Below are 27,293 nucleotides of genomic sequence, written 5' to 3'. Positions count from 1 at the left end.
CGAAGTGTTAAACTGTGGATGTGGTGCCTAGAGACACAGTTTAGTTGTGGATTTGGCAGTGCTGTGTTGATGGTTGGACTCAATGACCTTGGAGATCTCTTCCAACCTTAACAATTCTATAATAGCTGAACTTAGCTGTCTGTATGCTGGACAGCATGCAGTGAAGATAATTTCCTGTCTTTGGGAAATGCTCTGACATCCTGGTAACTTCCTTGCTAGCACTATACCTCTACAGATACTGCAGGAAACTTGGGGAACACATCAGACCTTCCTCTCGTGCTATCTCTTTGCTTGTTGCAGGCTCACTTATTAAACATCCCTGACATAACAGCATACTGACACTTTGAAAATTTAGCCCTTTCCAGGCTATCACAATCAAAATTAATTTTTTCCACCTCTAGCCAGGAAGAAGGTAGCCAACAATGGAGAGATTTTACAGTTAGTATATAATACATACGTTTCAAAAATAATATTCTTAGTTTTGTTCTCTCCATCCAATCTGTTCTTCTTTAAGCTAATGATCAAGTATTGTCATGAACAATTGAAGCCCACATTTAGTCAAGTGAGGACTGAGAAACAGTTGTAGGATTAGATCTCTGTAACTTGCTTTTCAGAATAATTCTGAAAAATTATGAAGAAGTTGAAAGACTTCTTTGAGTCAGTAGTTAACTAGACTTGTTCCAGTGCAAATAACTTCACTTCAGTTAACCTAAATGGAAGGAGACCAGAGAAGGAAGAAGAAAGGAATGGACATTTAGGGTAACATTTGAAAATAGTCTTTCTGGCACAGAAAAGGTCAAAGGCATAGCAGCCTGATGAATTTGGGGAACATAGACCTGCCAACAGAATGCCTTTTGCAGGGACCTCATGAAAATATATGTATTTAGCACGAACAGTGTGTAGGCATCAAACTAAATGTGCTAATTTACTGAAATCTTTTATTCCTTTTACTCTGCCTTGTTTTAGTAAAAGGAGAAGAAATCTGGAATAGGTATAGTGCAATTGCTAAAGATGTCTTAGCAGGGTTGGAGGATGAGCAGAAGAAAGTATTGGCAGTGGGCACACCCATCAGGAAATTTTCATTAATTGAGTATAATTGGTAAGACAAAAAACTTGGCTATTAACTCGAAGAGCCTGGTCAGAAGATAAATAGGACAGGAGAGGACCACCTGAATGATCAGGTGCTTCTCCTGCAATGCCAGACAACCTGTGTACCAAACATTTGATTCAGAGGAAAATGTTTACTCCACGCACACGGTGGCATCCCAGTGTCTGATCCAATTTACAGTATGTCAGAGGAAGAAAGATCATTGTCACAGGAAAGAGTTTGGTAACCTAGAATATTTTGCTGTTCCTACAAATGCAGAAATCTGTCAGTCCAAACCACAAGAGAAATTCCTTCATGACTCAGCTCTGGAAGTTGGTTTAAACCTGCACAGACTTAGATGCTTGCAGTGTTTCTTAGCAATTAGAGAATTCAGCCTCCCTGCTAACATCCTGTCTCCTGCTGTAGCCAGTTTCCATAGCTTCAGAAGACAGAGAACATACAGGAGCACCACAAAAAGAAAATCTGAATATATCAAAGAATGGTAGAAAATAATTTTTACTCCTTTCTGGAACCACCAGAAGGTTTAAGATTACTACAGTCTTACCAGATAAAGAAATTTAAGCTGCTGATCCAAGATGTGACACTGGTTAATTGAGGCTAACTAAATGTGGTATAATAGTGTTTAGAAGCAGGAAGAACATGAGCTGTTTAAAAAAAAAAAATTAACCCAAACCAACATGATGGCACCCTTTAATGTTACAGACTGAACAGAATAAAAGGATAAAAATAACATATTCTGAATAGAAGAATCAGAGGGCATAATGTGAACTTCACAGGTTTGCTATTTTGGTAAGATTGGGTAAAGCCAGTGTATCTTGTCTGGTGGGAGTCAACTGTACTGCAACCCAAACCAGATTTGAATATTGAAAAAGCATCTGTCAAGTTTTTTGGAAGTTACATTTTGGCTTCCACAATATAGGCTGGAAAGCAATTGCCCTGAAAGTGTTTACATACATGTATTCCCTCATAAGGGAAATAACAGGTCTCTTGACAATATTGAGTAACCACAACAAACAGCAAAAATAGTAGGAGAGACCTGCCTGCAGGAAATAACTGTTAGGAAACTGATCACAAGAGACCTCACGTAGAGTGAATAGATCAGGAGGATAAATCAAAGGATGTTTGCAACAGGAATTCCCTATATTGGAAGGACAGGGTTTCAAAAGCTTAGTGAATAAACTGGCCCATAGAACTCAGGTATATAAATGTTAAGTACAGTATAATGAACAGTAGATGCGGGCTAAAAATACAAATGGTATCTGAAAGTCATATTCACTGCAAGAGAAATCTAAACAGACCATCCAAAATAGAAAAGGATTGATAATCACCTCTAAATAAAAAGAAGGGATACTAAAGAATAGAAAAGGCAGTTCTGTAAGTATTAAATTAAGATAGTTTTCTTAAAGATTTGCATCTCAGTTTAATTTAGTCAAATATTTTCTTGCAGATTCATGGTGTATCTCCTCTGTGGATTTCCTGAAATTTAACAACAAATTAACATAAAGTCCAACTTTTCCACCAGAGAGGGTAGAGCTTCTTCTCTAACTAACAATGTGATTTTCTTGGTATTTCTCCTGACTGAAAAGTCTTAGGACCTTTCCTCCACACCTGCCTTTCTCCCCTGGCCAGGGATCCTTGATTCAGCAGGCATGAACTAGAGACTGAACATGACAGAAATTGCTCAGGCTTCCTGTGCTTGTAGAGGAGACGGAGCGGAGGCATGGCCGTGCTGCAGCCGCCGGGCTCCACTGCCCAGCTACTAGAATTCACACACACGCCTCTGCCCTGCCACAGGAGCTCAGCACTTGGCATAAGTCATTGCTAGCTGCCTAGAGAACATATTTGTACGTTTAACTCATGCTTCAGCGCGGTAACCGAGGGCAGTGACACCGCCGCCCCAGGGACACCACGGCCCTCGGGAGCGCCGGGCCCGCTATACACGGCCTAGCTTGCGGAGGGCCTGGCGGCACCCTACACACAACGGCAGATTCGGCACCGGGCCGCAGCGGCTCCCGTGGGTGGCCAGCCCGGTCCCGTCTCCTGCCCGGGGAGCGGGGCGGGCGCGATGTGTGTGTCCGTCTGTCGCTCCGGGCTCGCCTCGGCCGCGCTGCAGCCCCGAGGCTGTGCGCTAGGCGGCGCTGCCAGCCGCCCAGCGGGGCGCTCTGGCGCGGCGCTCACGCTCGACTGCCCGGCGGGGGTGGGGCCTCCCGCGCAGGCGCCGTGCGCCGCCCGCCGCCGCGGCCTGTGTCCGCTCCGCGCTCCGCCATGTACCCGGCCTGGGGCTTGTACGGGGCGGCCGGGCACTACCCGCCGCCCCCCACCTCCATCCCGCCCCCGCCGCTGCCCATTCCTCCCCCCAGCGTGCCGCCTCCCGCCGTTCCGCCGATGCCGCTTCCCAGCTACCCGCCGCCGGGGCCCGCGCCCCCCGCCGCCGCGCCGCCGCCCGCCGGTTCCTCGGGGTTCCTGAGCCTGCAGGAGCAGCACCTGGCCCAGCTGCAGCAGCTCCAGCAGATGCACCAGAAGCAGCTGCAGTCCGTACTCTTGGGTCCCCCGCCGCCGCCGGGCCCGCCCCCGCCGGGGCTGCCGCCGCCGCCGCTGCCCGGCTCCTTCACCGACTGGCAGCAGCAGCCGCCGGTGCCACCGGTGCCGCCGCCGGTCCGCAGCTACCAGAAGCAGTACGCCCACCGTGAGCCGCCGCCTCGCAAGCCGCCCCCCGGGGCCCGGGACCGCGACGGGCAGGAGCCGCCGGGCGGCCACGGCGACTGGGGCGAGCCGGTGCCCGCCGAGCCGGTGCCCATGGACATGGAGCTGTCCTCGCCGCCGCAGTCCCCGCAGCCTGGCGCCCAGCCCTACCTGCCCCCCGCCCAGCCCTACCTGCCGCCGCCCCAGACCGAGCCTTACCTGCCCCCCGCCCAGCCGCCCCCGGCCCAGTCCCCGCCGCTCCAGCCCTACCTGCCCCGGGCGCAGCCCTCCCAGCCGCCCCCCTCCTTTTCCGAGCCCCCGCCCTCCTACCTGGAGCCCCCGACGGCCACCGCCTCCCAGCCCTACCTGCCGCCTCCTGCCCAGGGCTACATGGCGCATCCCCAGCCCTACCTGCTCTCCTCCCAGGCCTCTCCTTCCCAGCCCGCCCTGGCCCCTTCCATCCCTCCCCCGGTCAAGCCATCGCAGGCTCATTTCCCCCCGCCCCAGACGTCCTTGCCCCCGCCCGCCGCTGCCCAGCCGGAGGCCGCGCAGGGTGCCGCCAAGGAGGGCGGTGGCGCGGAGCAGCCGGACCCCTCCACCATGACTCCCCAGGTAAGGCCGCCCGGCTGGCAGCGGGGAGGTGGCGGTGAACCGCTGGGTACTGGCTGTTGCAAAGGTCCCCGAGTAAGGGCAGTTAATAAACACACCATGTTTCCATAATATTGAAAGGTTTTGGACGCAATCCGTGGAAGTGTGGCACTGATTTATCCAGTGGTGTTGGTAGGGATGTAACAAATTGTCATTTCTCGAGAAAAATTGTTTAGGGAAAAATGTAAATCCTGGCTGACTTTAATTTTCTTGAGCGTGCTTTGGTCTCTGAAGAATGTATTCCAAAGTACAGCATGTGTGTGACCCGCCCCTAACCCCTGTTGGCTTTGTCTGGCCAGTTCTGAGATGCAGCGGTCTGTTTCCTTGTTGCACATTGTGGGATGTCACTTGTTTTTAAGGGGTTGAGTTGCAGTTGTCTGCCTGATCAGTGTAGAATTGTGACTATTTTAGTCTTATCACACACGGTGAAAGCTGCAGAAATGTTTCTGTTACAGTATGTACTTGCCCTCTACTTAATCCATGTTTTGTGCTGCACGTGCTTGATCTTCCAGTATAAAATTGCACTGGGCATTGGAGGGAAATGTTCTGAAATGCCTTGAAGTGAAAAATGTTATAGCTGTGTGATTTTTATGTGTACACTAGGGCCAAAATGCTGCAAAATGTTTGTGTGCTTCACTTCCTAAATGAGACCAGTTCCAGTGAACTTGATGGGACCATTCATCTGCATTGTCAGGGACAATCCAGGCTTGAGGTTCAGCATGCACAGCAAGGCACGTGTGTGGAGTCCCTCAGCTATGTACATGGGTCAGGCAGATTCACTGAGGCTTTTGCATGGGTTTAGAGTCATCTTATTGGTATCCACCTGCAAGAACAAAATTGAACTGCATGCTTTGAAATTTCTTTATTTAAATCAATTTTTTTGGTATATTGATCTTAGGGTTCTGATTTGAAGCTAAGTTTGCAAAAATCCTATTGTGTCATATTGAAGTCACTGACACTTTAAATTTGCTGATTGCTAGAACATGCCATTTTTACAATTGTACCATATAACTAATTACTGCTTGGCAAAGTAGTGCTTTCAGTTAATTTCACTTAATTTTATGAAGGTTTTGGACAGTACTAATTGATCTTTTACAGCGATAACAACAAGACTTAATTTTTTAATGACAAAACCAAAACCTCAAAAAGTAATGTGTAGAAAGTGGTGTTAATTTGGTTTTGAGTCAGCTTGTTGACTTCTTAAATTATTGAGCTCAATGATAAAATATTGATAAAATATCTCCTGAAGAGTTGCAAATAATGCTTTATTGTAGTGCATACCTGGAAGCAGCAGAATACTGCTGAAGTTTACATTGTCTGGTTTATGAGTGTTTATACAAACAGCTTCTATCTCGACTAGTTTGCTTGCTCTCATTCACAGTTCAGTGTTAATTCAAAAGGAATATGATATTTTCCTGGTCATAACTTTGTTATAACAGACTGATACAATTTTGGCTATCATAGGCTGTAAAATGGGAGGAGTTGGAGTAACAAGTTTTTACACTATAAGGAATAGGAAAAGCTAAGTGTACTGATGCTTTCATGCCTTTTAGTAATCTGAAAAGCCAAGTGAAGAAAAGCAGTGTAATTTGTCATTTGTAGTGTCCTATTAAGCCATTGTTTAGACTGGCAATTGAAAGCAATTATTTCTGTTTCTCATCCCACAGTAACAGTAGCTGCAGATAAATATATCAGTGTTTTTCTCTTAACTCAGAAGATATTACACAATTTGCCATGAGTTGGTGTTTTATTGTTTTCCTCTAGTCTAAGATACTGTTCTTTGCCTTGACAGTATCATGAGTTCAGTGTAGTTTCTTCCATGGGTGTATAGTTGGATTAAATTGCTGGATTCTTGTCAAATCCGGTTAAAGTAACTGTGGTATTTCCTTAATGTTCCATCTGATACTTGGGTAATGTGTGCTGCTATTTGTTTACGTATCACAGGCTGGGCAAGGTTGGAAGGGAGCACAGAGGGTCATCTGGTTCAACCTCCCTGCTCAAGAAGGTTCATCCCAGAGCACATGGCACAGGGCTGTGTATTCCAAACAGTTCTTGAATATCTTCAGTGAGAGAGACTCCGCAGTCTTTCTGGGCAATCTGTTACAGTGCTCAGTCACCTGCATGTAAAAAAGTTCTTTCTCATATTCAGGTGGAACTTCCTGTGCATCAGTTTCTGCCCATTGCCCCTTTCCTTGTTCCTTGGCATCCCTAAGAAGAGCCTGGATCCTTTCTCTTGGCACCCTCCCTTCAGATACTTGTGTACATTGACGAGGTCCCCTCTCAGTTGTCTTCTCATGGCTCAGCAGTCCCCATTCCCTCAGCCTGTTCTTATTAGAGAGAGATACTCCACTCCCTTGGCGTCTTCACTGCCCTCCACTGGACTTGTTCAGGAGTTCAAGTCTCTCTTGTGTTGAGGAGTCCAGAACTGGACACAACACTCCAGGTGTGGCCTCACTAGGGCTGAGTAGAGGGGCAGGATCACCTCCCTCAACCTGCTGATACTCTTCCTACTCCAAGAATGCATGGATACATCTGTACCATAAATATGCATTTATCTACATCTGTTAAAGCTACCTCAGCTTTACCACTCACCATTTGACTGACTGCAGCTCTCTTTAAACAGCTTCTTTGTTTTGTAGAGGGTGCTAAACCAATCTTTTGCAATTTTCACCTGGAAGGGACATAGTGTCCCCCAAAATAGGTATTATGTTATGGCCTAGGGTCACCTGTGTTAGCTTTGGAGTAGTCTTTTGGTGTGGACTTCACATTAACGTGTTGGGTGGTATGTCCTGCGGCCAGGAGCCGATGGTGGTTTCAGTGTTCCTGTAAAATGCAACAGGCCTAGTGTCTTGGTCAGCCAGAGGTGGGAAAAGGCCTGTGTTGATGCTCATGTTCTCCATGGGCTTAAGGATTATAATTGGACGTGAAAGATGAGAAGTTCAATTGAATGACTAGTCATTGTGAGGAGGTGAGCACTCAATAACTGAATTCTTCATCATGAAACATTTTCTACACTAGCACTTCTGTTTTGTTACAACTAAGCTGCAAAGATCTACCGTTCTGCTTTTCTTACACTTTCCAGATAGCACAGTAATAGATGTCACAGCATCATCTGCTGAAAATAATAGGTAATTATATTACCATAGGCTGGAAAGCCCATGTCATATTATGAGTTCTAGCCCTATGTCCAGTTGGTGGAATGAGGAGGAAACAAGATGGATCTGTGGAGACAACAATTTTGTGCCAGTAGAACATGTCTCACCCATCATAGCATCTAGCACCATGATGGCAAATCACCTTATAGTGAGTGCCTTTTGAGATGGATAATTGAATCAGGCTTTATATAGCTGGAAAAGTATGCTCCTCCCTTGAGTTGCACTTATTTCAGCATGTTGTTGAAGGTTTCTGACAGTCTGTGCTTAAGTGTGAATGCATATCTTCCACCCAAAACTATGGAACTCTTCTGAGACCTATTCTTGTTAAAAAGATTCATGGCAGGAATAATTGCATGATCAATTTGAAGTCTGTGAAGCATAGTCTCTCATTCCATTGACCTAATTTCCAAGTTAGAGAAGTGTTTTTTTAAAAAATACAGCTCAATATTTGTGTTTTCTATCAAGAGAAAACATCATTTCTGTTCTGAGCATGAGGTAGATTTCTAGCAAAAAGTTACTCTTCTTCTAAACCTGTTTAAGATGGGCAGAGTGATCTCATCAGACAGCACTTACTGCTTTGATGTTGTCCCACTTTGATCTTGAAATGGCTGCATCTTTTGGATTCTTTTCTGTTTCTGACTGGGCTTTATATAGTTGTTTTTTCTTAACTGTGCATGCTTGGATGGAAAGGAAGAACAGAAGGTGTAAAGATCAGTCACAGATTCTCAGAGGTAATGGAATTGAGAGCACAAGAATGGTTGCACTAGGTTAGACCAAAAATTAGAGTATTTTATCATTCTGTCTTTGATAGTGACTAAAAGCAGATTTTAAGAAAACAACTTAAAAATCAAGGGTATAGCAATACTTTCCTAGGATACAGGAGCTGCCTTAGCTGTAAATGGTGTGTTTATTTTCAAAATATGTAGATTTTTCTGAGCTATGTCTTGAATCCACAAAATTTTAGCCCTTGGAGAGGTCTCTGGTGGCACAAGACCATGTCAGGTGAAGAGTAGCCTCCACAGATGTCTTTGTATTAATTTGATGCCTGATATTTCTCATATTGGAAGACATACAGAACTGTTGGATCTTATTCAGGCCTCTTTAAAACACTACTGCTGAAGTGTTGTGATACTTATCTCTAGTCTTTTGTTCTTTATGTTAGTGGCAGCTTACTTTTTGAAGCTTCTGTCATCTGCCTTGAGTACTCTTAATTCTACCTTGAAATATTTAAAACTGAAAGCTTATTATTTCTTAAATGGATCATTTTTTGGGATGCAACCATATCTACTTCCCTCTTCAGCTGTTGAATGAATCAGGATTAATGAGAGTTCAGATTATACCATAATCTTCACTATATACTGGTTCTGATTCTTCTTTTTCTTTCCATAGCTTTGTTCAAACATCTTCACCACAATTTCTCAGCTGGCATTTTCAGCCTACTTGATGTCTGTGTTCTCTGTTCATCTTCTTCATCTCTCCTGTACATTTCCTTCTTTTTCTCTTTACTGTAGTTCTTTGTTATACAAAGCTCTAAAACCAATAAACATGGTACTTATAGCATGTCTGTATTAATTTTGCTTATTATTGCCTGTGCTCCACATTTTTGTTAGTATTGTATAGTTCTAGAATAGTAAGCTTGTTGGAGTAAAAAGTGTATTCTCTTGTGGGTTCTGTGCATCACATAATGGTGTATGAATTTTGATTTCATCTTCTGACATCCATTGCAATACTGTTGCTGAAGAAGAGAGTTTTTCCTCAAAACAGTTTAAAAAACTTTTCTACAGTATTATTCTAGTAACCATCATTAATGATTTTCTATTGTTTTTCTTGTGAAACTTAGAAAATCTACATCTATTACAGGAACAGCAGCAATACTGGTACCAGCAGCACCTGCTTAGCCTGCAGCAAAGGGCAAAAGCCCATGCTCAGGGACAGCAGCAGATGAAAAGTCCAGTAGTGAAGGATGAGCAGAGAGCAAAGTCTGAAGAAGAGAAAATGAGTGCTTCAACTCAGCAGTCTGAACCTCCTGCTCTTAATGAATCCCTGCCTCCCACATCCAAAGAAGACGAGTCTTCTCTCACATCCGCTGAAACTCAGGTAAGGCTTTGTAAAGTGGTGCCACTCCATTGTGTCCTAGATGAGCCAAAACCCCATGAAATTTAATGCCATCAAATTCTCTTGTATACTTTGTAACAATAACTAAATGTTGTGAAGCTGTCTTAAAAAAAAAAAATTGCTAAAGCTGCACCAATTAGAAAATACGCTTCTTGTTTATAAAATTACATATTCACCCACACGTGCACTGAGCAAGTCTGAGCTGACTCCCCCGCACCATCCACAGTGTTGTCTGTGAGAACACCTCATGAAATTGAAGTGCAAAACCAGGTAGGTACTCAGTAGTTGAGGAATGCTATATTTAAGACACTATTTCTTAATTTCTCTCAGGCGTTTTATGAATTCTGGCTCTTCTTCTCTCTGTGTGTTAGAGTTGGTCTGAAAGCTGAGAATTTTGCACAGAGGTTTTTTTGTCAGCATGCTCAGTAACAGTTACTGTATAATAGATGGAGGTCATGATCAATGTTTGAACAGTATGTGCTCCCCTTTAAATTACAGCATGCAGGTTCCTACGAAGTGGCAGAAGTAATGCACTTGGAGTTACTTTACCTCATAGTGAAAAACCAGTTTCTCATTACATTTGCTGTGAGTGGCAGATAACAGATTTTCATTAATCTCTTTTCTGTCAGTAGTTTCCTTATATATGAATAATTTAATTGCCATCAGCCTAACCTTTAGATTAGACTGTTCACATTAAGAAAATATGTGTTCACATTCAGAAAAGGTGGGATAAAAATCAGCCTTCCAGAAGCTGTGGGTGGCTGGAGCACTGAAATAGAGTGATAAAGTAAGGAACGGTAAGAAAGTTCCTGTAAAATGTGTAGTGACCAAGTGTGGTTTTTTCTGACAGAAGCAACTTTCCTTTATTTATAGTATTTACCTTTTTCTGTAGCTCAATATTGAACCTCCTGATGACCCTGAGGAGGATTTGAGACTGCAGCAATTGCAAGCAGCAGCAGCTCAATGGCAGCAGCACCCCCATCAGCGGGTTGGGTTCCAATATCAGAGAATAATGCAGAAGCACGCTCAGCTGCAACAGATAGTACAGCAGTATCAACAGATCATGCAGCAGCCTCCACACTTAGAGGTGAGACACTAAGGAAGTGGTGTTTGATATACCTCCTGGGTGACCCAGCACTCATAGTCGGCTGAAAAATACATATTTGAATAATTTGTAATGGTTGGCTCATTTGTCTGGCTACTTTTTCTGCTTGGGTAGAAGTTTATATCCATTTTTCGTACTGTCACTCAACTTCAGAATGAAAAAAAGCATTGGCAGATGGTCATGAAGCTTCAGTAGGATGAGAAATACAATATTTTATACTTCTTGTAAGATTTTTTTGCATGTACCTAGGTGATACAGGAGCAAAGCTGAACACAATATTGCATTTACTCAGCTTTGAATGTTTTGCCACTGTAGAAACAATTCAGAAAGGTCCAGTAAACAGATGATTGTATGGAGTAATTTGGAAGCTGCTCTTTTTTACAAAAATAAATATGTGCAACGATAAATGTAGATGCCAAAAATAGAGAGTAAATATAATTTAAAAAAATCAGTATCTCAGATTATTTTTAATTCAAGTAAACAGTTGAAACCAATATTGTAACCTTTAGGCTTTTAAGTAGAAGTTGATTGTTGTATTAGAGTTGAGTCAACTCTTATTGGGTTGGTAGAGTTCGTACATTAAGCATTTCTTTGTATGTTGGGTGTCTGTGTTTGGTTTTTTTTTTGGTTTTTTTTTTTAATCTCTTTGGATAAACCTTAAAAATCTCAGGCAAAATCAAGCCTGATATCCTTACATAATGAAAGAACTTGAAAGAAGCTTCATTTGTGTAAATAAGATCTGGCAAAGGCTTAGAGAAAAAAAATTTGCAGGCTGCTGAGGCAATTCTGAGCAGGTTAATAGCAAAAGCTGAAACCTTGAGAAATAATGTATATATGTAAAGATTGATTTGAGCTTTAGCCATTGTTAGGATGCAGTAATAATACAGTTTATACAGATTATAGGTTTCTTCAGCTGTCCTGTTGAAGTCTTCTATGCATAGATATAGTATATAGTCATAAAATATATCCATTTTCACAATGTCTTTAGATGTCACTGTTGGTGTTTGCTTTTGTTTTGGTGTAGTTCTTCCTCAGCCTTGCACCCAAGTCATCAGAACTTGTGATATTACAAGTGATACTGAAATACATGGCTCTGAGAGTAACTGACTGACAAAGGTATTTTGAACCTATTCTTGTCATCTCATTGCAGACAATGTCAGTGGACATGCAGCTGCGACATTATGAGGCACAGCAAAAACAGTTCCAGCAGCTTCATAAAGATTGGGAGCGATCAATGAACCAGCAGTGGCAGCATCAGCTTCAAACCTACCCTCACAAAGACCAGCTTCAAGAGTATGAGAAGCAGTGGAAAGCATGGGATGAACAGATGAAGGTTACTCAGTCACATCTGCAGGAAAAAGTGACCTCACTCCAAAATCTGAAGAATCAATATCCTGCAAATGTGTCGCTGCCACCTCCGTTTATTCCATATTCCCAAACTGGTCAAGGTGGCATTCCTATTTTGCCTCCAGCTTTACCTTCAGCTACACCTCCACTGGTTCCCCCGCCTCTCTCTTCTGTTTCTCAGTTATCCAATTCCTCTGTTCCTTCAGGATCCAGTTCTCAAAGCAGTCAAGCTACTGAAACACCAAGGCCAGCTCTCCTTCCCACCCCTGGTACCTATGCATCAAAAATAGCTAGTTCAACGAGCTATTCACCTTACCATTCTCAAGTAGGTTCATCCTTTGGCTCATCTGACCATGGAAAATCTCAAGGTCATCTTAGTAAACAAACTGTAAATATTTCATCTGAACAACAGTGTGGGGAACTGAAAGTCACTTCTGGAGTGTCTTCAACACACACGCCTATTGTGCAGGATAAACCGGTGAGGTCAGGTGGATTGCTTCCAGATCCTCCCAGATCAGCACGTTTTGAAGGCCCTAGAGGCCCTAGGTAAGAATGTTTTTGTTGACTTATACATATTCTAGGCTACAAGATTTTCAATTATTTATTAAGAAATGAAATATATATCTTTTTCTCAAGTCTTTTTGAGGTGTGAAGTGTGTATTTGTTCAGTGGAGGTTTTGTTTTTAATGTACGTACACCATGCTCTCTGTATTTATATTTTTAAAGCAAGGATACATAGATGTCTTTCACCTGAGCATAATCTAGAGTAGTTTGCTTTTTTTTTTTTTTTTGGTAAAGTGCTAGGGAATGCTGCCCCTTTTCATTCACAAAGACACAATGTTCCTTCTTTGAAAATAGGAAAGCTGTTGTAAATATTTTATATGTCTTTGCTGATTTTATACCTGCTATATAATTTAATCCAAGATCTTGGTTTTTTGAACGTTTTTCTTTAATACATGATACCAGGGTGCAAAAACGACATCTGTTCTATCTGCTGGTTAGTTCGAGATGGGTTGGTATGATGTCTGCTGAATCAAAGGGCAGTGGTGTTCTGCTCAATTGTTTCTATCCTTGTGTACTCTGCTAGACTTTACAGTAATATCTTCATGGTTATTTCCCTTCTCTTTGCTTCCAAAGTGATCAGTCATGAATAATAATTGGTGAATTGCTAGCAATGCACATGAGCTTTATATAAATGAATAATTTTCTACCTCCTGGTAGTTTTTAAAGTGTTTCTGTTCCCCGGGATTTTTTGGATGTACAGTTGTGAACAGACTGTTTTCATGACTTGCTAGTGCATGTCTTTTATGTGTGTTGGTTTAGAGCTTAGTGATATGCAGTGATAGGCACAGGTTGTCTTTCTGGGTTGTGAGCAGACATTTCTGGTTCATGTCCAGCTTTACATCCACCGGTAGTCCCAAGTCCTTCTTGGCAAGGCTGCTCTCAATCCCATCATTGCCCAGCCTATGCTGAAACCAGGGGCTGCCCTGACCCAGCTGCAGGACCTTGTACTTGGCCACATGAGGTTCCCATGGGTCTACTTCTCAAACTTATCTAGGCACCTCTGGATGGCATCCTGTCCATCAGGCATGTCATCCACACTACTCAACTTGGTGTCGTCTTGCTAAAGGTGCACTCAGTGGCACTATGTCATTGATGAAGATAAAAAACAGTACGCAGTCGTCTGAGGGACACCACTTGTCACTGATCTCCATCTGGACATTGAGCCATTGTCCCCTATCCTCTAGATGTCACCATCCTGCCAGTTCCTCATCCACCAAATAGTCCCATCCATCTCTCTCCAATTTAGAAAGAAGGATGTTTTGGGGGTGCATGTCAAAGGCCTTAAAAAAGTCCAGACAGATGACATCCATAGCCCTTCCTTTATCCATTAGTCACTCCATCATAGAAGGCCACTGGGTTGGTCAGGCAGAACTTGCCCTTGATGAAGCTGTGCTGCTTGTCTCTAATGACCTCCCTGTCCTCCATGTGCCTCAGCATAGCTTCTGGGATGATCTTCCCAGGACAGAGGTGAGATTCACAGGTCAGTTTCCAGGGTCCTTCTGTCTACCCTCTTTTAAAATAGGTGCAGTGTTTTTCTTCTCCCAGTCACCAGGTACTTCACTGACTGTCACCATTTTTCTGGTATCATGGAGAATAGCTCGGCAAGTATGGTAGCAAATTCCCTGAGTATTCTGAGATGTATCTCATCAGGTCTCATAGACTTACATATATTCAGGTACTTCAGGTCGTCATGAACCTGATCTTCTCTTATGGTGGGAGTGACTTTGCACCCCTCGTCTCTGTTTTGCAGTCCATCCACTCAGGAGGCATAGGGTTGTCAGTGAAGACTAAGGCAAAAAAGTTGTTGAGTATCCGAGTCTTTTCCTCATGCATTTTTACCAGTTTGCCAGTTGTGTTTGTCCAAGGGGTACACTTTCTTTGACCTTTCTTTTCCGGCTGATCTACCTATAGAAGCCCTTCTTGGAACTTTTTGCATCCCTTGCAGCGTTCGGCTTCAGCCATGCTTTGGCCTTCCTGACTCATCTAGTGATGTACAACTGTGAATCCCTGACATCTAAGCAACTTGACTTTAGACATGAGTTCTCTATTTTGTGTGAAATTAATCTATAGGACTTTAATATGACATGTTCATTTGAATAAAATTTCTATTGTGTGATCTGTAGATTTGACGGACCTCGAGGAAGAGGATATGACAAATTTGAAGGCTCAAGACAGAGAGGACCTCGTTTTGACTCCCAGCGCTCAGAAGGATACAGGTCACGTTTTGACCGACAGAATACAGATGGACAGTCTTCAAGTAGATGGGGCTCTATCCCACGAGGACCAGCAGGACAATTTTATACAACAAATGCGTCACATGGACACGGTTCCCGACCTGGTGGTCCACGGTGGATGGGGCCCAGGCCTCATTTGGGACAGCAGCAGCAGACACAGGTAGACTCACAGTCAGAGAGCAAAGAACCTTTTACAGACACAGCTGGCGATCAGCAGTCTGTAAGCAGAACTGAGTCTACTCCTGATGCACAGAGTGCAGGTCCCATTGAGCCGAATGAGGAGCTGACAGATACTCAACAGGAGCCATCCAAACCTGAAGTCAAAGAACCTAGTTCAGACCCTCCTAAAAAGTGGACATGGAGTTCACATGATCCCAACCAGCAAGTAGAAGAGTCCAAGGCACCCACCCCACCTATTCAGAACCAGAATACAGTACCCCCTGCAACAGGAAATCAGGATTTGGATTCACCAGATGATCAATTGACTGCTTCAGATAGCACCCAGGGCCTACCTGGACCGGAAGGCAGAGGAAAAGGGCCATTCATGCATGAGGATAGAGGAAAGGGACCAGGAAGCAGAGGAAGAGGCCGTGGCAGAGGGCAGGGGGATGGCCGCGGCTGGGGAATGGGCCGTGGCCGGGGAATGGGAAGGATGGATGGGGGCCGGGGAATGGGAAGGATGGATGGTGGTTGGGGAATGGGCAGGATGGATGATGGCCATGGCCGGGGAATGGGCAGGATGGACGATGGCCGTGGTAGAGGATATGTATACAGAGGCAGAGGGCAGGCTAGGCAGGCATCCATCCGTGGCAGGGGAGTGTTCAGGAGGGCAGGCAGCAGGGAGAGGATGCCAGATAGACGGTCAGGCAGCAGGGAGAGGATGCCGGATGGACAGTCAGGCAGCCGAGAGAGGGGGCTGGGTGGACGGTCAGATAGCCATGAGAGGGTATTCTCTAACCGAGACAGAGAGCCACCTGGACGGACAGGCAGCTGGGATAGGGGACGGGCAGGAAGCCGGGAGAGAGGCCCGGTCAGGCGTGCCTCTAGCCGGGAAAGAGAACCCCTGCGGCGGGCAGGTAGCCGAGAGAGGGAGCCCATGCGGCGGGCGGGTAGCCGGGAGAGGGTCCCCGTCAGGCGGGCAGGTAGCCGGGAGAGGGTCCCCATCAGGCGGGCAGGTAGCCGGGAGAGAGACCTGGGCAGGCGGGCAGGTAGCCGGGAGAGGTGTCCCATCAGAAGGGGAGATAGCCATGAGAGGGAAGCAGGAAGATCTGAAACAGGCAATATGGGTAAACCCATTCACCTAGGCGATGACCCTGACAAATTGCCTCCATACCATCGAGATGAAACATTCAGGGGTTCTTGGGGTCATGAAGATGATACAATGCAGGAAGAATTTCCTTTAGATAGTCAAGATGACCCATCTTTGGAGCATGAGCAATTGGATGAGTGGGAAAGAGAACAGTACTGGAGAGATCACAACTCTGATTATCAGGATGATTCCGTACATGCATATGACAGAGATGACAGGTTGCAATCCCACCATTCACTGCCTCCATTGTCTCCCCTACCGCCGCTACCTCCTTTATCATCTGATCACGACAGACGAGATTCGTGGTGGGATGACTGGAAAAGGCCAAGAGAAAGGGAACTAGAGAGAGATCTAGATAGAACTGGAAGATCCTCAGATATTTATGATCAAGATTTAGACAAAGAATGGGATAGAGACTGGGACATGAGACCTATGGATGACAGAGAAATGGGGAATCGTGACTTGGATATCCCCCCTCTACCACCATTACCACCCCTTCCACCTCTGGACAGGTATCGTGAAGATAGGTGGAGGGACGATAGGAACAGAGATCATTATGACAGAGATCTCCGAGACAGGGGCGAGCTTAGGATTCGAGAATATCCGGAGAGATATGACACATGGCGGGAGAAGCAAGACTACCTTCCTGAAAGGACTGACTGGGAGAGGGAACGGTTGTCAGATAGGTGGTATCCAGATGATGGAGAGAGACTGCGGTCTTTGGATGACCACTCAGATTCATCCCTTCCTCCTCCTTCACATTCCTCTGATATGCTGGGAGCAGACTCAAACCTGGACTCTGACCAGTCCTTGGGAGGAGTGATGGTCCTAAGCCAAAGACAGCATGAGATAATTCTGAAGGCTGCCCAGGAGCTCAAAATGCTTCGGTGAGTTGCTTGGTTCTATGATTTTGAATAGGAATCCCATTCTGTGGGATCCATTTGAATCAACACAGTAATGGCTTCATTTATTTTACCTGCAGCATGATAGTAGGAGCTCATGTGGAAGAAGTTATTTGGAGTACCTTTACCACACTTTTTGTAGATTTTATTTATTTCTTAAATAGGCGATTGTCCCTTTCCCAGTGAATATGATGCTCCATGTATGTTACTTTCCAGGAAGAGACCTGTCCCATCATCTGACCAATCTTTTTGTTATCCTCAAATAAACTTGTGGATAATTGCTTTTCAATATTTTTGGTGATATCAGATGAGCTTAGTGATAACTGCTTTTTAGTACTTACCCCTCAAGACCTTCATTAATGTGGTTCTTAAGACCTATTTTTTTGATATTGCTCACTTTTAAGTTAAAACATAGGTGGGGTTTTGTTTGTTTGTTTGTTTTACAGAGCCTCCTCATTTGAAACCAAATATTGTCAGTGAACAATTTTGTCAAATTCGATTGATCTTTAGTTCTGGGAATCAGCATAAAAGGAGTGATATAACAGTTAGGAAGATAGGAATGCAAGAGTTCCTCAAGACTGCATTTTTAGAAAGCAGCTGCTAGACTTCCTAAGGCTTTAATAAGTGTTTATTATGAAATTAGTAATAGGAGAGATGGGGCTGTATGAGGCTTTCAACAACCTAATCTAGTGAAAGGCTGGAACTAGATGATTTTTGAAGTCCCTTCCAACCCAATCCATTTCATGATAGAGATGTTTTGCGCTTTTCTTCAGACTGTTTTGTTTTCAGATTTGTAAGATTGCTGAGCACCTGTCCCATATTAGATGCATGCCAAAATGCAAGAAAAATAATTTTTTTAAAAGGGAGGACTTTTATTCTGAATAATTTAATAATCTACTGCAATCAGATTAATTCAATGGTGTTATTAACTGTAAAATCTGTGTTATAAAGTAGTATTTGCTGAAAGTTTGGAATAACATTATTTTCAGCTTCCTGACTTTCCTGTTGCCTCAGTTGCCTGGCATATGTTTGGCTGTTTATTGTGACTAGCTGCAAGCCAGTCACTTAGGCTAAGGACCATAGTTTGGGAATGACTATGAGAGAAATTTTTTAGGGTGTAAATAATTTAAACATAGTCACTAAAATGTTTTATGTAAAAAGTAGTTGCATATACATCTTTCAAAGCCAGTAAAAAGGGGAAATATAAACATGATACTGTTTTTTAATAGAGTATGAGGGTAATCTTCGAATTTGTTACACTAGTATTTCTCATTAGGTTCTTATAGGCAGATGATTTAAGTCTGATCAGTAGGAACAACTTTATGGAGTTACTTATTAATTTTAATGGGGATTTTTTTTAACCAAGAGTTATACCAGTAGTGTGGTACATAGCTGCTTTCATCTCCAAAACTAAAGCCTTCATCTGGCTTTGCTTTTATTGTGTGTAAAGCAGCATGGTCTCAGCTGCAGACTGTTCTGTATTTGTGATCTAGTGTAGTGCTCAGTGTACTCTTTTGTATTTACAAAACGCTGAGTATTCTTTTCTTTGAGCCAAGCTCCCCTTCTGCTGAATGCTAAACTGATGCATTACTGGTTAGGGTGGTTTCTGTTATGTCTTGTCACAGAGGGATCCCATTCCTAGTTGTCATTTAGAAACTGCTTCAATACACAGAGTTAATAGCCATTGAAAAACCTAGATTGAAGATTGCTAACAAAAACTGAAGGGAAAGGAAATCATACTCACTAGAACTTTGTAATCCAGTGATTGTAGTACTCACAGCTGAACCTGGTCTTTGCTCTGTAGACTATGTGTATTGGTTGTATATTAAATAGTATTTTGATATATAAACCAAAGAAGAAAAAGTTAGACTCACAGTTTGTTTTTTTATATATTGGAATCTCTTGTACTTTGTTGGCCTCAGTCCTGTTACCATGTGAACCAGAGCAAGTAACTGAGAGCACTTAGGTATGCATTTCCAAGGGGTTTCTTGCTTGCAGAAGGTGTTGACAGAAGCCAAAAATCCATCTTTTCTCTTTACTGTTCAAATGGAGTGGTTCTGGCAAAGCACAAAAGCATAACTACATGTCTCAGGAAACTTGTGACCAAAAAGCATATAGCTAATACGCTAAATGCCTCCATGGTTAAGTGGATGTGAAACAGGGATTTCTGAATCACACTATTGCCCATGTAAAGCCTGCTGTGTCCTTTTCTTCTTTTGGCTTTGTCTCTGATGCTAGTGTATATGTGTTCTCACCATGAGCATTGATTTCTTTAATTTTTCATTCAAGCTATAGACTGATAACACTTTCTTATGATGCATGTGCAGGGAGCAAAAAGAACAGCTTCAGAAGTTGAAGGAGTTCAAGCCTGACATTTCCACCCAAGACTCTCCAAGATCACAGAACACAAGCACAAGGCCAGGTGCCTTTCAGGTAAATTCATCTTACACTGATAACATGTTGGTTGAAATTACTGTTTATGTATGTTGAACCAGTTCTACAGACTGATGGTCAAATTTCTCTGTGGAATGCATGCCCAGTAATCATTACAACCTTAGCTATCTTCTGTTGAGGCAAAACAACATCTTAGTTTCTTTAAATTTTCCAAAGCGTTTTCTGCTCAGTCAGTCTGTTGCAGCAGACCTCTCGTTAGAGGTGGAAACGAGCCAAGACACAGACTCTCATTTAAAATATGAAAAGAGTCCCAGTTTATTCTTCTTTACAGCTTAGCCATCCTGACTCTGACTACAGCAAACTCCTGCTGTTGGCTTCTCTGACAGACTGACTGCTGGCTATTTCCTGCTGGAATAGGACTGCAAGTATTTCCTTGCCACCTCTGACTGCAGGCTTTTACCTAGCTCAGCTGTGACTGCAGGCTCCAACAGCAGGCTCTAACTCTATCACACCCAGACTGACCTCGCAGCAGATCTTTTGCAACAGCAACTCTCTTCCTTGTTTTGTTCTTCATTGAGTCTCTCTGGATCATTCTTTCTTCCTCAGGGTTCCTCTGCCTCCTCAAGGTCCTCTTCCTCAAGGCTCTCCCTGACTGGCCAACCCATCCCTTCTATCACACTTATCTTTATTAGTCAGAGCCCATTAAGGGCAAAGCTGTTCATCTTTGCTAATTAGTACAACTGTGATTTATCAGGAGCGACGTCACTTGTTATCCCTTTTTCTACACCTACAAGTCCACCATGTCTTCCAAGTATGACCCATCAGGGATGGTTGCACATGAGGTTCAACAGTCTAGATTGCTGTGGGATAATGTGCAAAAAGAGGTGAGCTCTCCCAAAACAGGGATGTAAGGTTCACAAGAAGGCCCTGGTTTTCCTTGCTTAAATTCTTTCAATTTGCACTACTTTTCCTACTTCAGGAGCTATCTCCTCTTTGAAGTTGGAAAAACTTGAGGACATGTCCATCAGAAATTGAGATATTTCAATGTAGCATGGACATTAGCCTTCTGTTTGCTGTTTTTATTGGGAATTTTTATTACCTTCTAGAATATCATGAAGTGCATGGAAACTCATGTTTATGTACCTCCATCCTGTTGTGGTACAACTACTCCTCTACTGCTTAATTTCCTGTGCAGTTCTGGGAACTGTTCTCAGATGCTTATATTTGGGTTTTTTGATAATTCAGAAATCAACCAAACTTCTGCAGTCATGCCAACTCAGGCTTATAAATCCTTCCTAGAATGAGTAAACAGTTTTGTTAAATGTGTATTGGAGGAGATATCTGAGTTGATGCACCGTCTTTGTTCTTCATCACATCTTAACCCCAAAGTTACTCACATCAATGAATTTGCCCATAAGGTCTTCTGGCTCTGACGTTTAGCCAGACCAACCTTTTTTTGTCCCTCTGTCCAGAGGAGTGTTATGCAGTGAATGAGGCACTGCAAGTTTTCTTTTTGCTTAGGTGACCTCTTCCTTGTTTACAGTGTCTGTAAAGTAAAATAATGGAACTGGTTTGCTACCAAGAACTGAAGGTATGTTGATGCCTTTAGGAAGTTATTTTACTCTATTTTGATATTTTGTATCTCAGACTACCTCACTTGTCTGCCTAGAGGTTTTCAAACAACTTTTGTCTTTCTTGGAATTCTTCCTTCCAGATATTTCTGTTGTGACTTGGAATTGTTATTACAGAGCTCAGCTTTGTATCTACAACCATCTTGCAATTTTTGTTGTATGTTGCTAATAAGCCTGCCTGTAACTTGGCATCTGCTTTGATGCTGAAAAGTCTTTTAATGTGTGGGGTTTCTTGTGGATGTTTGTTTCATGAAGGATTTGGTTTGGTTTGGTTTTCGACTAGGCAAGACCTTCCAATTTCGTATGTTCTTCTGTTACTGATTTTATTAAGGTTTTTCCAGGTATTTCTGCTCTCTGAATTTTTCCACTGGTTTCCACAAAGAAACTGGCCTTATCAAATCCTTTTGCATCTCACCAAGCTGCCCTACTTTCAGATTTTCAGCCTTCACACAGACAGCAGGAATCTTTGCAGACAGCAGGAGTCTTTGGAAATAAACAGTAGACACTTTTGAACTGAGATAGGCCTACTGGAGCTAAAATTGGTAAGGTTATTTTAAAGAAAATCAGTAGTGTTTAAGCCTCCACATAGTGAGCAAACGCAAAATTAAATCAGGCTGCCAGTTTTAAAAAAGTCCTCTGACCTGTAGCACCTTGATGGAGGTACTAGAAAATATGTATGATTTGACTACCGATTGCCATTGCACATACTGAGGATGAGAGAAGGTTAGTTTACAGATCTACATTAAAAGTGCTTTCTGCATCTAGGTCTCTTCTCAGCTATCTTCAGAGGCACCAGTAGAAGCCCAAGCTATTAAACCTTCTCCTGCTGTTATTATAAAGCCTCCCGTGTTGTTCAGACAGCCCACCCCTGTGACAAGACCAAGTGCCCCAGTGGCAAGGCCTACTACACCTATGACAAGGCCACACGCTCCAGTTTCTTCTCCAACTACAACCCCAAGTCATGGTCAGTCTTTAAAACCATCACCTTCTGCTGTGGAACAGGAACGCTGGGATGAGGACTCTTTCCATGGACTGTGGGACACAAATGAGGATAAAGGTGCAAATATGGAGTACGAGTTGTGTAAGCAGGAGTCCATGATGCCCCCACCTGTCTCCTCGCCTGTGAAAGTACCTGCCATCCACACCTCCATTCCATCAGCTGTACCAGTGTCCCTTTCTCCCGTTATTCCAGCGGTTCCTAAAGCACCCATCATTCAGCAAACGGTGGATTATGGCCACGGCCGAGGTGGGTATTACAGAGCGTTTGACATGTATCAAAGAGCTAATTAGTCCTCCTGACTTTTTTTTTTTAAAAGGAGTGTGCCATGCAAAGTATGTGTGTTCTGCAGTTGATGTGTAGGCTTGTGTGCATTAATGATGTAATGCTGATCAGTGCACTTAGGAGTCTCTAACCTTTAACCAGTTATGACTCTGAGTTTAGTGTTTTTCTTGATGCTTTTAGAAAGAGCTATTTCATGTTGGTGAACAGTGTATATTCCATGGCTATTATTCCATGAATGGTGTAGAGCCATGGGTGTTTCTAATAAGTACAAAATTATGTGCTGTATTTAGGCTGATAGTGTTACTTTCCCTTAATCTCTTTGTAGGTGAGTATGGAAATAACTGGGCGAGAAGGAACCTTGGATGGTTAGAGTTCTGAAGTGTGACTTAGTGATTTAAAACAGAATGTGGCTGGTGTTTGCATTATTTATATACTACATAATGGGTGTGAGGTACCCTCTAGCCAGAGGAGGAGACAGAGTCTGGTTCTGAAGGGCATGCACACTATACAGTTGTTTGACACATAAGTAAATAGTGGAGGCTCTGCTTTTTACTATTGAGCTTACCAAAACTAAAATTCAACACTAGTTTTTAATAAAATTGATCTCCCTCCTGCAACAGGAGTGAAATCATGACGTAAATAAGTTCTTAAATTGTGCATTGTCATTTAAAGACTGTTTTTCTCTCTCTAAAGTGCCTTATCAGGACTGGAAGCTGTATCTGTTCCATGAAGTAGATATTTTACTAAAAGCTGTTTGAAAAAATGTCCTTGTTGAGACTTTCAGTCACTATTCTTGACATTACAGTAACTCTGTGAGTTATTAAAACTTACAGAGCATTTTAATGTTTAGAATTTTCTGACACTGCATGCTACCTGAACTCACCTGAAAAGGCAGAAGTCCCATTGTTAAGATGGAGTGGTTTACACACACACACAAACCCACTTCAGCCTTCAAAAACCATGGTGCTGTTTATTTATGTAAAGCTCTTTTTGCATTATTCATGAAAAGAAATTATGGTAGTTTGTTCTAGTCACTTCTAATGCCAGTGACTGATTACTTTTCAAGGAGAAGAAAGAAAATATAAGACGTGTTTTAAAACCTTAGGATTCTTTTGTTTATTTTCAACCAGATATAACCACGAGTAAAGTGGAACAGATTCCATATGGGGAGAGGGTAACCCTTCGTCCAGAACCTCTACCGGACAGGCAAACATTTCAAAAAGGTAGGAGGTGCTTGGCTTTCAAAGCTTTCAAAGGGTTAGTTAGCTCTTAAGAAAAGTTGTAAGATGCTAAAAGCTTGTTCAAACTAAGTAACTCTTGTTTAAGCTACAACCACTTTATTTTCATCAAAAGTCCATAAGAATAACAGTTTATGTTTTCAAGAGGAGTACTGCAGTCAATAACCTAGCCACTTTAAAAATTCAGTTTTGTAGTTTTAAGTAAGACTGCACGGTATGGTTGTCTCTTGTACAGTTTGGAAAAGAGTGTCTGATAAAATGCATCCTACCTCACATATCATATACTTTTCTTGCAATCTTACCTGTTGCCTTCTTTTTCCAAAATAGTAGTTTGGATTTCTATGGGTTTCTCCCTTCAGAGCATCCAGGTCGCTACAATAGAGAAAGAGATCGTGAGCCTTATTTTGAGCGTCAAGGTAATTCCAACACAGATCATCGGGATTTCAAGAGAGAGCGGGAATTGCACAGAGACCGAGGCTCTGTGGACTACGAACGAGAGAGGTTTGAAAAGGAGCGGCATCCCCGAGATGATAGGTACGTGGTTTTGGAGCACTGTGGAAATCAATACAGTTGAGGCTATATTGTGTATCAGGCTGCCCGTTTTGCCTGTGAGGTACATGTTCCTTTCACTCTGGAATCCACAGTGGAAATTCACAAAAATACACAAAATACACAAAATACTTTTTTGGCAGGGTTCTTCCTACTACACCTTCAAGGACTCAGTCTTACCGTGACAAGAAAGACCATCCATCCTCCAGGCGAGGTGGTTTTGACAGACCACCATATGAACGAAAGACAGATCGTCCAGCGTATGATCATGGGCCTTCCATGTTTGGAGGTACAGTTTCTCTATCTTAAAGTCTTCCTAGAATATTATAAAAAATAATGGAATTCCAAAGGTGGAGATTAATTGGTAAAAGATTAATTGATTTGCAGTATTTGTTTGTTCAGAATATATAATTCAGGAAAATCTCTTTAGGTTGTGGCATTTAGTTTTGTTTCTCAGTGGTGTTGAGATCATAAATGAAACAGTTATATACTCTGCTAAAAACTGTCTTTGCAATAGGTTTAAGATTAGAAATTTTAATTACTTATGAGGACCTATCTGTGAATTTAACTTAAAATAATGAAAGTCTGTTTAAATCAGCTCAGAACATCTTAATTTTTTTATTTTACTGAACTAAGAAAATTCTTCTGTCCAAACACTGGAATTTGAAGGTGATCGTAGAAATTACCCTGAGGAAAGGATTCCTATTTCTGCTCCATCAATGCCTCGTCAGCCGCCACCTGCTCCACGAGTAGAAAGGAAGCCAGAATCTAAAAATGTAGATGATATTTTGAAGCCACCAGGACGGGATAGCAGGCCAGAGAGGGTGAGTGTACATTGTGAAAGCAACAATTGGTTTGAACAAGGTCTGTATTCAGATAAAAAGCTGGTGGATGTAATATGTTGGGAACAAGTGTACATTTGAGGAAGCTCTGGAAATTAGCTTGGTTCCTTTAGAAACGCCTGGAGTGTTGTAGCATAGCTATTAGGAGTCCACAGGAGGGGTAAATTTCATTGGAATGCTCAAAGCAGATTAGTATGTAAGGTGTTTTGGCCTCTTCTGAGGTCTTCACTTTGGTTTTTGATGTATCAGGGGAAAGACTTGTCTTTACCCAGAGATTTGGCAATGCACACATTATATAAAACAGAACACAATTTAGGTAAAACATTTAGGTAAGTTTCATTGAGTTGAATGAAAGAAGTTAGTGAAACTGAACCAGATCTATAGCATGCAGCCTAAACTGCTGAGATGATTAACATCAAAAACTCTGAATTATGTGGAACTACTACCATTTCTCACAACCTAGTTTCTAAAACAGTCAGTGAGTGCTTGGTGATATGCAATAGTGTGAGCCCACAGCACATAATTCTCCAGAAGAAAATATTTGCAAAAGAGAGTCTATTAAATATAGTACAGTATCATATCTGCTCACATGATCTTTGTTTCAGATTGTGATCATCATGAGAGGGTTACCTGGCAGTGGAAAGACACATGTAGCAAAACTCATCAGGGTATGTAAACATGTAAACAGGCACTCACTGTGTAGTGCAGCTTGTCTTTTACATGTGCTTCCTCTACTGTTTGCTTTCTGTTTGCCTAGAATTCAAGTTTGTTATTTCATGTTCCATATCTTCATGTGCTATGTGAATCTCCACCAGTGCTAGCAAGAAGGAGGGATACTACTCTCTTCTTGTTTTTGCTATTGAGCAGGGAACTGCTGTTGACCAAAAGTATTTTGAAGCGTAGCAGAATGGAATTTTTACAGCAAAGGTATATGCTTTCTTTTTGCTTTCTTCCCAGGATAAGGAAGTAGAATGTGGAGGACCCGCACCAAGAGTGCTCAGCCTGGATGACTACTTTATCACTGAAGTGGAGAAAGAGGAGAGAGACCCAGATACAGGGAAAAAAGTTAAAAAGAAGGTAGTCTTAATTCTGTTGCTTTTCTTGACAAAGAAACAAGACATTCTGGAAGAACAGTGGCAATCAGAATTCCAGTCTGTGGGTTGGGAAGAGTGCACAGGTCTCTGGGCTGTTTTTCAAAACAAGGCAATATAACTTAGGATTATATTAGGGTGGTATGAGCAAATTCTTAAAAACTGACCTGAAAGGTGTTTTTCCCACACCAGTATACTTTGTGGTCATGCCATTCAGGTGTTGAATATTAGCCATTTTATAGATGTCCTCTTTCTTAATGCTTTTGTCCTTGGTAAAGGTGATGGAGTACGAATATGAGGCTGATATGGAGGAGACCTATCGTACCAGCATGTTTAAAACTTTCAAGAAGACCTTGGACGACGGCTTCTTTCCTTTCATTATCCTTGATGCTATCAATGATAGAGTGCGACACTTTGAACAGTTTTGGAGTGCTGCAAAAACAAAGGGGTTTGAGGTAATGCAGCCTAAATAGCATTTGAACTTGCTGACAGCCATATGCTGATGTTTCTGAACTTTTGAATGGAAAAGTCTCCCACATTCAAGAAAAATGCTGTGGTTTACAGTTACAAATTTACCTTTCTTAAAGTGTACAACTGCAGATCATATCACAAGGTAGAAAAAGAGCTCTAAAAGTTGGTTTACAATATTTAATAATCTTTTTCTTTCTAGGTGTACTTAGCTGAAATGAGTGCAGATAACCAGACGTGTTCCAAGAGGAATATTCATGGGCGCAAGCTAAAGGATATCAGCAGGGTAACTATATACATCTGGAGTCACACTGTGCTTTTGGGCCTGCTGTTGTTTGAAAACTAAAGACTACATAATGCTTACACGTTTCCTCTAAGAAATACTGGTAGTTACTTCATGGGATTGATTAAAATTACTGAAGTACAGATACATCCTCTTAGCAATCAGGAACCAAATTTTCCAATGAATCTGTTAGATTTTTAGAGGTGCTTCCTTTTTGTGTGTGTTTTGTTAGATGTCTGATCACTGGGAGGCAGCACCACGCCACATGATGCGCCTGGACATTCGTTCTCTGTTGCAGGATGCTGCTATCGAAGAGGTGAGAATCTCTGTGCTTGTCAAAACTGCA

At 42.6% G+C, this 27,293-nt stretch overlaps 1 protein-coding gene across 2 annotated transcripts in view; it reads left to right on the top strand.

Annotated features, from left to right (window-relative positions):
• Positions 1-3,361: 3,361 nt before the first annotated feature.
• YLPM1 (YLP motif containing 1) overlaps positions 3,362-27,293 on the top strand; it is a 35,529-nt gene continuing 11,597 nt past the window's right edge. The window contains exons 1-16 of one of the 2 annotated variants that reach the window (XM_084208389.1): positions 3,362-4,402; positions 9,454-9,690; positions 10,601-10,795; positions 11,964-12,706; positions 14,848-17,154; positions 19,497-19,602; positions 22,197-22,440; positions 23,607-23,699; positions 24,074-24,248; positions 24,407-24,552; positions 24,900-25,087; positions 25,711-25,773; positions 26,063-26,182; positions 26,475-26,651; positions 26,867-26,950; positions 27,180-27,263. In XM_084208389.1, the coding sequence (XP_084064515.1) occupies positions 3,374-4,402; positions 9,454-9,690; positions 10,601-10,795; positions 11,964-12,706; positions 14,848-17,154; positions 19,497-19,602; positions 22,197-22,440; positions 23,607-23,699; positions 24,074-24,248; positions 24,407-24,552; positions 24,900-25,087; positions 25,711-25,773; positions 26,063-26,182; positions 26,475-26,651; positions 26,867-26,950; positions 27,180-27,263 (5,991 nt within the window). In that variant the 5' untranslated portion in view covers positions 3,362-3,373. Of the gene's footprint in view, positions 4,403-9,453; positions 9,691-10,600; positions 10,796-11,963; positions 12,707-14,847; positions 17,155-19,496; positions 19,603-21,959; positions 22,441-23,606; positions 23,700-24,073; positions 24,249-24,406; positions 24,553-24,899; positions 25,088-25,710; positions 25,774-26,062; positions 26,183-26,474; positions 26,652-26,866; positions 26,951-27,179; positions 27,264-27,293 lie in introns of both variants that reach the window. The other variant, XM_084208388.1, reaches the window with a different exon arrangement.

This window comes from Fringilla coelebs, assembly GCF_963513975.1.
Source record: "Fringilla coelebs genome assembly, chromosome: 6".
Classification (NCBI taxonomy): Eukaryota; Metazoa; Chordata; class Aves; order Passeriformes; family Fringillidae; genus Fringilla; species Fringilla coelebs.
This window is presented reverse-complemented; position numbering and strand designations above follow the sequence as displayed.